The sequence below is a fragment of the Prinia subflava genome, chromosome 11 (assembly GCF_021018805.1).
Source record: "Prinia subflava isolate CZ2003 ecotype Zambia chromosome 11, Cam_Psub_1.2, whole genome shotgun sequence".
In the NCBI taxonomy this organism is placed as follows: Eukaryota; Metazoa; Chordata; class Aves; order Passeriformes; family Cisticolidae; genus Prinia; species Prinia subflava.
The window spans coordinates 22,418,137-22,431,286 of NC_086257.1; the positions used below are offsets into that span (position 1 = coordinate 22,418,137).

General features: G+C 46.1%; 1 protein-coding gene across 1 annotated transcript in view; it reads right to left on the reverse strand.

Annotated features, from left to right (window-relative positions):
- Positions 1-9,854: 9,854 nt before the first annotated feature.
- Positions 9,855-13,150, reverse strand: part of LOC134556110 (neuroserpin) — a 43,965-nt gene continuing 40,669 nt past the window's right edge. The window contains exons 7-9 of the mRNA XM_063408346.1: positions 13,062-13,148; positions 11,770-11,859; positions 9,855-10,554 (exon numbers count right to left, since the gene is read on the reverse strand). Coding sequence (XP_063264416.1) covers positions 10,478-10,554; positions 11,770-11,859; positions 13,062-13,148 — 254 coding nt within the window. The 3' untranslated portion in view covers positions 9,855-10,477. The remainder of the gene's footprint in view (positions 10,555-11,769; positions 11,860-13,061; positions 13,149-13,150) is intronic.

Consider the following 13,150-nt stretch of genomic DNA (forward strand, 5'->3'; position numbering starts at 1 on the left):
GTCACCAGAGCACCTCTTTATTAAAGTGGCTTTGCCAGGTTGTCATAGGTGAGATATTTGAGACAAACAGACACAATATTTAAGTATGGGATGGGAAAATTACTGTACTGCTGGGCCAAGGTGGTAAAAAGTACCCAGCTTAGAAAGGAGGGAGAGGACAGGAAGACAGGGAAGAACAATGAATGACAAACATAACTCAGTTGTTTAAAATTCAGAGCTGCCTGTCCCCATTCCAATCAAAGGAGGAACTGAGAACTCTGAGCGTGTATTTACAGGCAGAACTTGTTCCTGACATCTCCCATTTTTTCATCCCTATTCTCTCCCCGAGTCTTATTGCCAAAAAAAATTAAGTTCAAATGAATGCCTTGTTATTCACTGCCTGCAAGGATAATAAAGATGTTCTGTAGCTGAGAGCAGCAAGCAGGGCCTCCTGTGATCATGGGGAAAGGAGGAGAGGAGCATTATGAGGAGAATTCAACTGTTTTTATTAAAGGTGTTGTGCTCATGCAGCTTTTGTCGGGAAATCCAAATAATTTACTCCCTCTTGCTTTCATTTGGAGCAAATGGCAGCCCTGTGTTACACAAAAGAAGAATGAACTTCTCTCCAGTGCTTCCTTTCTGGGCAGCAGACAGACACGCTGTAGCTGTCCACAATTCCTGCATTTAAAGGTAGGAGCAGGCACGGCCTGCCAAAAGAGATTAAATGGAATGAAAATGTGTTCCTGCTCAAAGTCACAGACTGCATTTGCTGTATCACATCCCTGTGCCCTCAGGGCTACACCACGTTCCCCTCCCAGCAGTGCTGGGGGAACTGAGCCGTTCCTGGGATGATTTTCCTGCTTTGTCCCACAGCTGGGGAGCTGTGCCTGCCACGCAGGGATCTCTCAGCTACGACCACATCCCATCCACAGAGGCACAGCTATAAATATCTATTTTAAATCAGGTCTAATGACTTTGTTGAAGAAGAGATTCTGGACTCAGATATGTCCAAAAGCCAAGGAGACCTTGAAGCATCTTCATGGAGTGGCTCACCCTGCCCTTGCTCTCCTCACTGCTGCCTTTCCACAGCAGTGCTGGCCCTGCAGGACATCAGAGCTGCTGCTGGGCCCTCCCAGAGCCCAGCCTGAAACCCCTGGCGAGGGCAGGGTCCATCCACCTGCAGCAGGTTCTCCTGCCCCAGGCTGGGTTTCAAACCACGGGCTGGAAGTGGGATGACTTCATCCAGTGCCTCACTCTGCTTTGGCTCTTTTCAGCCCAAAATCCCCTCCGCAGGCAAATCTCTGCTTTTCAGAGGTCATTCCCCACCTCCCATTTCTGCTTTAGCAGAGCTGAGGTGATGGGAGAAGCAGCTTTGCTTTAGGGGAAAATAAAAAGGATTGAACCCCATGCACTTCACATCCATCCTGATCTTTGGGCTTCAGAGGGGCCCCAAGCCCACTGCTGGCCTAGAGGGGCCATGAAGGTTCTGTTAAACTCCTCCATGTGCCAGGATTCTGCTGCCAGGACACTGAACCAGTCTCAACCACTAACCCCCATCTTTCGGCTGCTTGGCTTTCCTGCCAGCTCCATGCTGTAGTCCCAGTTGGGAAATCAGAATTTGCTTTTTGCCTCACACCAGGGAAGAAGAGGGCCCTGTTTTCATTTATTAAGTGTCTGAGTGACCAGGTGTTCCTTTCTGGGTTAAGGCAGTTTAATACTTCTGCTGATACCTGTACTTTAAAGTCTCCTTTCAGACCTCGTATTTTTTTTTTTGCTGTTGAGTTGTGAAAGATCAGCAGCAGAGCTTCAGTCGTGTTCCTCCTCATTTTTCATGCTGCCTTCACTGTTTTGGAGAGCTGCTGAATGCAAAATGAAGCTGCAAGAGCCTGTTTGCTCCACAGCCAGCAAGGCATGAAACCCTTTTTTCTCCAGCTGTGGAGTACAGCCAGAGCATTGCTAACAGAGTCGCTGGGGATGTGACTCAGGGGGTGACATTTCCTACTCCACCGTGTGACACCAGATGATGAATGCTCACAGCAAAACACGGGGCTGGCTTAAATAAACAAAATTAAATCTATTCCTGTGATTATAGGAATCGTGTTACATCTCGGAGGGAGCATCAGCTGCTGCTCCCAAGCGCTGCAGATTTGTCAGCTTGTTTTGAGATGCTCTGGTTGTTCACTGGATTTTCCTGCCGCATAAATCCGATGGCACTTTGGCCCCAGCAGCCAGGGGTGATTATTTGGCATGGAGTCATTTATCCAGCAGGTGATTTGGGCACAGGGTGATTTGGTCAGTGGGTAATTAGGCCAGGGAGTGATTTGGCCAGAGGGTGATAATTAGGCCAGGTAGTGATTTGGCCAGGGGTGGTTATTTGGCCAGGGGGTGATTTGGTCAATGGGTAATTTGGCCAGGGGCTGATTTGGCCAGGGGTGGTTATTTGGCCAGAGGGTGATTATTTGGCCAGGGGTAGTTATTTTTGCCAGGGGTTGATTATTCGGCCAGGGGTTGATTATTTGGCCAGCAGGTTGGGACAAGGCCTGTTCTGCACATCAGCCTGAATCTTGTTTTACACCCAGCATTTTACAGCCTCACATTGTTCCCATTTTCAGCATTAGAGGGACATCGTGGGAGTGCCCCAGAGCCACCCCAGAGGGGATCCTGCCATCCCTGGGTTCTCCATCAGGGCATCAGGCCAGCTGTCCCTGCTGTCCCCTCACTGCCAGGCTCTGTTCCATGCTGGTTTTTAAGGAATGGCTCTCTTGGGATGCAAAGGGGCAGAGCAGAGCTCAGTTCTGAGCCCTGGCACGGCCCCAGCTGTGCCCTGGGGTCAAACCCCACATCCCCATCCCCTTCCTCGGGGAGGAAAGGCAGGAAAGGCCCTGCACTGAGCCAAACCCCAGCCCAGGGCAACACAGAAGGGGAACCAGCACCTCCCTGCAGCTCTCAGATGTGCCCAGCTGGGAAAAGAACATTTCCCTTCGCCCCACTGCAGCCAGATTTCAACAGCAAAGTGCTGGTTCAGTTCTGAGATTGAGACCAGGAATAAATGCTGATTTTATCTGCCCTGCCAGCCGTGTTGGGTGGGGAAGAGCCTGAGTGCTGTGCAGGTTTAGATAGTGTTACAGCAGCTGAAGTCACCCTTGCTGTGACACACAAAAGCACAAGGCTGTCACAGATACCCCTTGCTTTATCAGATGGTGTCTTCAGATGTCTGTGCTGAATGTGAACACACTTGCAAAATTAATACTCCCCCAGCTCTAGTAAAAAAAATAAGGCTTTGTACAGAAACCCTAAAAAATAAGGCAGGCTTTGCAGCACTGAGGGAGACTGAAATGTAAACCAACCTTTCCACGGGAAAACCTTTCTCTGTGGAGCCATCAGGATGCATTTCCTGGGCAAAGAGTAAAGACTTTGATCAGCCTTTTTCCCCAAATGCTGCTCAGATTATCATGCTTGCCATGAAGGGTGGAAAACAGGCTGCCAGCTGGTTAATGGCCCTCCTGAAAAATAGCCTTCTCTGTTGCTTTTTGGATATCACTTGTCATGGAACTATCAAAATATAATCTCTGCACTCTTGTCATCCATAGGAGGAAGCACATTTTAAGCAAGTGTTATCAAGGCTAAGAGAGCCTGAATTAACTTGTGCCTGCCTGAGACACTTATTGCACTGCCAATAAATGTACTAGAAAGTTGTTCTAGCTAAAAAATACGAAGTAATACCAAAGCAATTCCATCAGGAGAGCTCTGCCAGCTCCTCCCATGGGGGTGGTGGCTCCTCTTCAGGTGCTGCCAGTGGCTGGGGAGCTTTGCCACTGTCCCTCTGGTAAATTCTGACATCCCTTTATTGCCCCAGGGCCCTCTGCCTCGTCTGTCTGCTCCTCTTAGCCTGGGGAGTTCCCTGGGCAGGCAGAGGAATTTGCTGCCATCACTCTCAAGAGGACAGAATTCATCATTTAACTTGGGGCACTGAAAGAGAGGAACCCAGCCAGGGCAGTGACTGATGAAAGGAGGGGAAAAACTCTTTTAATTCCCTTACAGACATCCTACACCAAGGAAAAGTCCTCCAGCCTCTAAAGGAAGAGGCACAGAGTGGCTTCATTATTTTGTACTGCATGATCTCATGGTTTCATGCAGTAATAGCTTAGGTTTTAGTTATTTTGTATAGCAAAATAATCACAGGATTTGTGGTTCCCATAGTACATCCACATCCAGTGAGTGTATGTGTACACAGATAAAATACAATTTTCTAAATTCTACCTCTTGCATGCTTACAGTCTTCACTTTTTCCTCTCTGTAGAAACACTGTGATTAGAAGCCCATTTCATATTTTCAGGTAAATATCCTAAAGTAATTTTTGCAAATTGGGCAAAATTGGGCAAAATTTTTCACTTCACAAAACATCCAAAGTGTGTCAGCTCCCAGGCAGTTCTCTGAACTCAGGTTTCAGGGCATATCCTGAGAGAAACCTGCACAGGCTCCAGAACTGACTGCAATAATGGCAATTTTTTTGTGAGGGACCACAGAGGGATTTGGAACAGGCTGCAGATGACAATGGAGCTTTTTCTGCTGACGCTCTTTGCTCTGAGTCCTTTGGACACTACAAGGTTGTCTGCTGGATTTAACATTTAAGTTTATGAAGGAGACATTGCTGATTGCTGCTCAGAGCTCTCTGCACCCCTCCCAGAGGAGGATGTGCCTGGGTGTGCTCATCAGAGCCGGTGACATCCCTGCCCCTCTGCAAGGCTGACACGAGGCTGTTCAGGCTCCAAACTCTCTGTCCCACAGGTGCTGAGATGCTGAAGCTCAGTAATTAAGAGATCACCTCCTCAGAACATTTTATCTGTAAGTATGTGCACACTAAATGTGGAATGACACTGGAAAATAAATGAATTAAAGTCACTCCAGTCAGCCTGGTCACCTTGCTCCCCTTGGAACTGCAGCAGAAAGGCTGGCTCTGAAATATTGGGATCACTCACAAATGAGTTCTGATCAAAAAATCTGAAGTGAGCTGATAAACTGGAGCACACTGCCTCTGATTTTCTTTTTGTATAGACCAAGGAGAAAATTCTGAGGAGGAAAAATCAATGGAGACAGATGTAAACCAGCAGCAGAAGCAGAACTGGCCTCTTTTACCTCTCTGGATTGTGCTGAGAGCTTTGATAGAATCAAAGAATCACAGAATGGTTTGGGTTGGAAGAGACCTTGAAGCTCAGCTCGTTCCAAGTGTCCTGCCAAAAGCAGCTCAGCTGATGAAGACATCCTTGGTTTGGAGTTGGCAGAGAGCTTTACACAGTCCTGCTCCTGGAAAATGACAGACTGTCACACACACTGGTGATTCCAACTGCAGCCTGGCCCAAGGAGAACATTTCCCAGCAGAGCCAAAACATTCTGAGAGCAGTATTTGTCTTGTAATAAGCTTCAGAAATGTTATTATCATCCCTGTGTCAGGCTATGCTGACTTTTTTGCTGTTGCCTTTAGAAACCTGCATTTACAAAATACACTGACAATGACAAAAGCCCCAAATAAAGAGACTTTTTGTGCCACACTGTTGGTGACCAGTGAGATTTGGCATTGCCCAGAGCATGATCCTTACAGGTCTCAGGGCAAGAGGGACTTCCTGATATCTTTTATTTCTTGTCATGTTTTAACATATTTCATTCACTCTGCTCAGGGCAAATTATCACCCAGTTACCACCTGCAAGGATTCCAGGCTGGGTTTAAAATAAAAACCAAACGTGACAAAAATTAACAAATATCTGTAAATAGAATAAAAAACTATGACTGTCTTCAAACTCTTTAGGTAGCATTAGAATATTTAAAGGAATGGTTGAAGCTCATCTTTTTCTATGGGCAATTCCAGTCCCTTAATGAGAACATTAAAAACACGATTTAGACACAATCTAGATTTCCTCAGTATCTTTTTCCTTCCTTTCTTAAAAGCATTTCTGCACAAACACAGAATCGTTTTCCTGGAGGAATTTTCCCTCGGTTTGTCCAAAAAGATCACTCTTCCACAGGGAGGATGTGTGTTTATGAGGGACAGTAAAACAACTTGTTATCAGTAAAGCCTGGGTCATATCTGAGACATCATTCCCGCTGTGATTCAGTGTGGCTGAAAAGATAAAATCACAGGCAATGGCTCCATTCCTGAGCTGCAGGAACAATTCCAATTCTTTCCTCAGCCAGCTCCTAGCAGAGCCAGGATTTCACAATCAATATCTGTATCTGGGCTGGCACATTTATATTTTACACCTTTCTCCATTTACCTGCCAGAGTGCCCGGCTGAGCCTGACATCCCTCCTCATCCTCTCAGCCATTGTCTGTGCCCTGCAATTCCAGCTGCATTTCAATCCCCTGCTCCTGCCCAGCTTTCCCTTCTCTCTGCCTACAGCAACTGGCCCATGACTCGGGCTTCTAATTAGTGCTGCAAAATGAGAGAAATCTTCCTGTGGATGCAGCTGGGAGGCAGCGCTGTGGAAAAGGAGCCTCATTTGAGAGGCCCTGGTGGAGGGGGCACCGGGTACAGGGTGTTGATGAGTCTGAATGGTCACCCGTGTGCATTGGGGGTGGTTTCTCGTGTGGAACTTTGTTTCACAGCCCCCAGCCTGTCCAGCTGGAAGCCCAGGGAGCTGCTGGAGCAGTGAACAGAGGTCCCAGCCGGAGCTGTCTGTCTGTCTGTCCGGACCCCTGAAGCTGCAGCAGCCTGATCCCAAGCCCTGGGGAGCTCCAGACAGATTTCCAAATTTTTCAGTGGAATTCAGTGAATTTCCAGATTTTCAGTGAAGCCACAGTTCCTCCCCGGCTATGCCAGGAGATGCAGAGCAGCTCACAGAGAAGCCAACTCCTTGGTGGCATCACCGGAGGCACCAAGGCCCTGCTCTCCTCCTCCCTGGCACTGGGGCAGCTCGTCCACCCCTTTCTAATCCATGTGCTCCCGTTTTCCACTGCAGGGACAAAAGCAAGGACTGCCCAATAAAAGGGACAGGAACAATTCAAGAACGAGCTTGCAAACACTTTTGGAGTAGGCCTTGTGGTCATTTTAAGGAAATCCTTACAGGAACAATGCTGCCTCCTTCCCAGGAGGGGAGAACCCCTGTCAGTGGTGGAGCCTCAGCGTGCCAGGGAATCTGCTGGTGCAGGAATTCCAGTGGCTGTGAGGCAGAGAGGGAAGGGGGAATTTAAGAGGCAACCAAAGAACAGCAGAACAGGTCCAGCACATCAATGAGTGAACCCCAGTTATTTGTCTCCAGTGGAACAGAAGTTCTAAAAGTGGCTCTGTGAAATAACCCCAGTACAGCCCTGGGGCTGTTCATGGGGACAGCTCACAGAACAACCCACTCCTGCCATTCCACCCCACACAGCACAAAAACTCCCCTGGGAGCAGTGAGCTTCCTCCAGGAACCCCTCAGCCAGGATCAGAGTGAGGTTTGCAGCACAAAGCAGGGTCTGGGGGCTCGTTCCACCATCTGTGATTATCAATCCCAGGAACCTGGGGCTAACTGTGCTCCAGAGCCAGCATCTCTCACTAGCTGTGCTGACATCTACCTGCACTGGAGCTCAGCTCAGGATACCCAGCTTGGCAACACTCCCACAGGATTCCTGTCAAAAGGAAAGTCCTTCTCAGCTCCTTAGGATAGAGTGACATCTTGTGGTTTCTTCTTTTGTCCACCACTGACAAATAAAAATTAGCCTGAAGAGCCTTGACTAAGTTTGGGGTTGTTTGTCTCTGGTGTAACACCAAGATCTTATTTCTCTGAGGAATCTCATGTCCTTGATTCCCACACACTGATACTAAAGTTCACTCTGCCAACATCGAGGCTTGTGGAGGGAGAATGAAAATCTGTGCTTGGAACAGCAACAAAGCCATTCTAACTCAGAACCAGACAGATTTTGGATGAATAAAGACTCTACAAAAACCCTCAGGTGCTCAAGGTCACGTACAAGTGGGATCCTGGCAGTCAAATAAATCCATCTTTAGCAGCAGCACCACTACTGAAGGGATTCTTGGGGAAAACTCTCCAAGTGCAGCTCTGGAAGGCATTCCCACCTGGACACAAGGATGTCTGCAAAATGATTTTGCTAGTTCTGAAGTGAAAAAGCAGTAGCATCTTTGAAATTAACACTATACAAAATCCGGAGTAAAACCCATCATAGAACAGCATTTATACACCTACTAACTGGCAACAGTACTTAAGATATTATTGCTACTGAAAACTGTGGAAATAAATCAATCCATGTTATTGTAAACCAGGTAATTCTCAATTTTCAAAACAGAAGGAGGTTATTTTGCATCTGTAAGGCCTGGGAGAGCAGCAAGTGAAATCACCAGTGTTTGTATTTCTGTTCCTGCTGGTTCTCCGAGGTGCCCACCCAGGCAATTCTGGGAATTGGATTTGGAACCTGTGATTCTGCATCATCCCACTGGACTTTTGCTCAATCCAGCTGCAGGGGAATTCTGTGCATTAGCCTGATATCTTCTATAAGCACTTCTGCCTGGCAGCTGTCCTTCCAAAATTCAGAGCTTTAGCTCCAATCTGTTCTCAGCCCTTCCTTTAGGAAGGAATACGTATGTTGCAAGGAACTGATACAGAGAAAAGACAAAATTGCTCAAGAAGAACTTTTGATGGATAGAAAATAACATGACTGCAGGTTTCTCACCTCTTTCCCAGTCAGAGTGAACACCACAAAAATTAGCCTGAAAAAAAAAAGTTAAAAATGTTCAAAAGCTTAAAAAAACCAGACTTCCCTAAGATTAACCTCACAGGAGATCCTCAGCATTTGGATCACTTTTGCAGCCATGAGAAGATGTCCACAGAACTATTTAAATTTGAAGAATCAGCCCTTGTGTAACCCACATCAGAACTCATTTTACCTGCAGTGAGACAGTTCTGGTCTTGGTAAAATTAGCCCCTGCTCCTTCTGAGCAGCACTCCCTTCTCCCTCCCCAGCACAACATTTTTAGCTACACGAAGCTGAAATTACCATTTTCATCTAAATGTGAATACAAAAGTTGTCTTACCCAGTCCAGACTAGAATACAGAAAGGTAATAAGCACCAGTAACACACTTAGGAACCCCATTTGTGAAACGATTCAAGGAGGCAGGGCTGGAAATGTGTTCAAAAGCTTTTTCCTGAAGGGAGCATTCCCAGCTCACGTCCCAGCCTGACCTGCAGGAGCTGCAGCAGCAGCAGCAGAAGGGTGAACAACGTGTCAGATTTTGGAAGTTCTCCTTGCATGAATAACTTTGGGAGCGACATCTCTGCTGTTCTGAAGTGAGTGAATGCCAGGGACGCCTGTAACTGCACTTCAGCCAAAATGCATTTGTTCCCATAGAATTCCAAAGAGAAAACTCCTATTGACTGAGAAAAACCCATTTATTATCCAAAGGTTTGTATTTATGATCTGTTTCAAAGGAGCTCCTCCCTCCTTTTCTCTCCCACCTTTTTAATAACCTCTGTTCTTTTTGTATTTTGCACAATGAGGGGGGAAATAATTACATGTCTCTCTGCTGACAATGGGTACTGCTCTTCCTCTTCCAAATGGAAACAACAACTAATTCCCCTGCTAATATTTACTTGTGCTACCTGTCATTCTCCTCTCTGTCAGTCTGTTCTCAAGAAGGAGCTGGGAAATGAAAAGGATGATGTTGTTCCTTTAGATATTTATTTATGAATTGAACATTTTCAGACACTTTAAGTTGGGGTGTTTTTTTGTTTTTGTTTTTTTTGAGAAAGAACATTCTAGAGCCCTGAAATGAGATATTGAAGAGCAGAACTGCTGTGAGGGAGGAAAAAATATGCCCACACGAAAGCCATTAGTACTGAACTCCTTTACTTCAGCCACACACAGAGCTTTCCACACTGACAGGTCTCAGCTATTCATGCGATGGGGTTTTATTGGCATCAACACTTAGGGGGCAGTGGCAGAGTCACATGCAGGAGCATCCAGAAAAGCAGCACTGGAGAATCACGTGGGAGAGTTCACACAAAGTCTACCACAGTCAGAGAATCCAATCCATTCTCGGTGGGTCCCATTGTCTCTGCTCAAGCAGGCTGTGGTGTCCCTGCTCTGCCAGGGCCGGGGTGAGATCACAGGGTCCACATGTGCTTCTTCAGCTCTAGAAATGCCCACCAAGCTCTGCCATTTGCATTATTCAGAGCTGCACACATTCTGCTCCTGTCTCATTGATCAAGTCAGTCTTTGGACTGTAAAAAATTACAAATAATGGATTTGCAGTTTTCTGCTTTACAACCCACTAGAACAAGAAACAATTGTTGACATGTACACAACTTTATTTTAAGGACACAGCAATCACAACGACAGAAACAGAACCATTACTTTAATACTGTAAGCTTTCCTCTGGGAACTGACTTGCACACAGTTAGATCCGAAAGCATTTTGAAACAGTATCTTGGGGGAAAACACAGCAAACCTTAAATATATTAACTTCAAACTTTATGTGCTTATCTCCTCCTTTTGGCGGCTGGTGGCAGTTAAAGCTTTTCAAAGTCGTGGCCACTTGAATTCATTGCCTCAGGGTGCATTACCCTTCCCATGAATAGCACGGTACCTGTGGAGGAAGAGGAGAAGCAGGAAGGGAGGGAAAGGTGTCAGAACCAGGAGAAGTTGAGGATTTCAGATGATGAATACCAACAACAACCTCTAGAGCAGAGCTGTGTGATTGTTACAGGAACAAATGGCTCAGAACTTGGCACAAGGGCCCTTTCTGAAGGCAGCAAGCAAACCTGAGCACTTGGGCTTGTCTGGAGAAGAGGGGCAACCAACAGGGTTTTTTCAAAAGGTTTCCAGCCTCAGGTTTCTGGGTTAGTGTCAAGCTTTGAGGCTTGTTGGCAACTCAGCTTTCTACACGCAACAAGGGTTCTGCAATTTTAAGAACAGCCCCAGAGTGACCAAGTTCCACTCTGCCCTGATTTGAACTTTTCTTTTTGGGGAGATTTTTGGCTGTTGAGTAGCAGTAAAGGCCAGATACCCTCCTGCAGATATATTTTCTGTCTAATGTGTCTACAGCAGTAAGAATATTCAATTTTATTATGGTTAAAAACCCCTAAGAGTTGGTCCCCTGCCTTGCTGGCCTGGCAGGGATGGAGTTTATTCTCCTCTCAGTGGCTCGTTCAGTGCTGAAGTCCCACGAGTGACTCCACCCAACCAGACTGAGCATCACTGCCACTGAATGGTTTAGTGACCACTGATCCTGTGCTGGGAGCACAAACACAGACCCACAAAGCCTCTGTGGGTGCACAGCAATGTTTTACCACCCAGTCACATCCACACCATTACAGCAAATTACAAATATGAGCCTCAGGGATGACTTAATCCTTGCCCCTTCTGCTGGTGAGTGCTGCTCTCATCCCTCACCTGCCACAGGGCACTTGGAGAGCACCACAGAATTATTCCCAGCTGTAATGTCCCTCCATTATGCAAATCATTTGGTACTGGGAACAGATTTCACTGGGCTGACTGCAGCCAAGCTCTCGGGGACTGCAGTGATTATGGAGACTCAGGGCAGTAACACTCTGTTCTCACAACAGAAATGGTGGATTTTTCTTTTCTGTGAGCGTTTTTCAGAGTTATGTCAGATGCTGCTGCTTTATTTGGAGAAAGATTCAGGGCCATGGAAAAGGTGAATCTTTCAGTAATGGTATTTTAAAACAAACTAAGGGAAATTCATAATACAAGCCCAGTTCATTGGTCAAAACATGCAACTTCCCTTTGACTGCTTGAGGGTGTGCTGTGAAAAACTCAGAGAAGTGTGCAACGTTCTCACCTGTTCTTCTATTTCTGACCAAAAAGAAGAAGGGATGGTCCACTATGACCTGGGGATAGAGCACTGCCATTCTGCTGATGGCAATCATTCCTAGAGGAAACAGAACACAGGCACCAGGTCACACAGCCCTGCCCCTTCTGCTGCTCCTCAGCAGAGACCCCTGAGCAGCCACTCAAGTCCCACACTCAACACCAAAAAATAGCAGGAAAATATTCACTGAAAAGGAAAGAGACCTGCAGAGTAATTGCCTATTCTGGCTTTAAGAATGATTAACAATGCAGAGTGCTGCAATTTCCCAGGCTGAGGGAGCAGCATATAAATTTTAAGATCCAGAACCTTCAGAGGAGTTATGAGTCCTGCTCACTCACAGAGGGAATGCACTGCATTAACCAGCACTGCTGACCTGTTTTACACAGTGGAGAAGAGAGGGAACCCTTAATAACCAGGGAATATGCAAACATTAAATAGGCTGATCCTGCAGCTTTTGGCTGGAGTTTTTACATAATGCAGAGCTGAAGGTAAAACTAACTGTGAATCAGACAGAATTTGGCCCTTTGTTATTTTTATTTGGAGCTGCATGGATTTCTCCAGGATATTATTATTATTAATTCCTAGTGTTTCATTTACTTCTAAATTTTCACTCCACTGTTCATAAAGACTGGAGCATGTGCATAGAGACAGTTGGGCACAATTCAACCCAGACCTGGCAAGTAATTCCTCCTTTCCTCAAAGACTGGCAAAGTAGAGGCAATTAGAAATCACCTAATGGTCCATATGGGCAACAAATGTAACTTATTTTCACGTGACAATCTTGCAAACCAAGCACCTGCCCCCAGCATTAACAGGGGACAGCTCTGGTTGTGCATTCAGCACTTCCCATCTTGTGTCTCTGGGTATGAGCTTATTAAAATGCAGCTGCCACAACAACTCTCATCTCCTTCTGACTCTCCTGGATCAAAAATGCCTCTGACCATCTCAATTAGCAGGTGAAAAATGATGAATGCTCCTTGCCTCATAAAGGAAACATAAATTGCAGTCTGTACTCTCCTGACAATCAGAAAGAAAATAAAGAAGAGGCTTCTCATAGGATGCTCAAATTTCTTTGTAAAACATGTTACAAAAATGCCAATGCTTCTGATTTGCAGGATTCTCTTCTGCAAGCAGCACACTTGCTATGCTGTGTCTCCATGCTGCTATTTAGCTTCCCTGGCTATACAGCAAATCAGTTGTAAAAAATTAATTAGCACAGAATACCCAGACATTTGATTTAATTCTGCTTTTCAGTCAGGTACCTGAGGCAGCAGCAGCTTCTGATCCTTCCTCATTAACTTCTAGAAATGCCTTGTGAAATGCCTTTGCAAGGTAAAGTTCCTTGTTATCT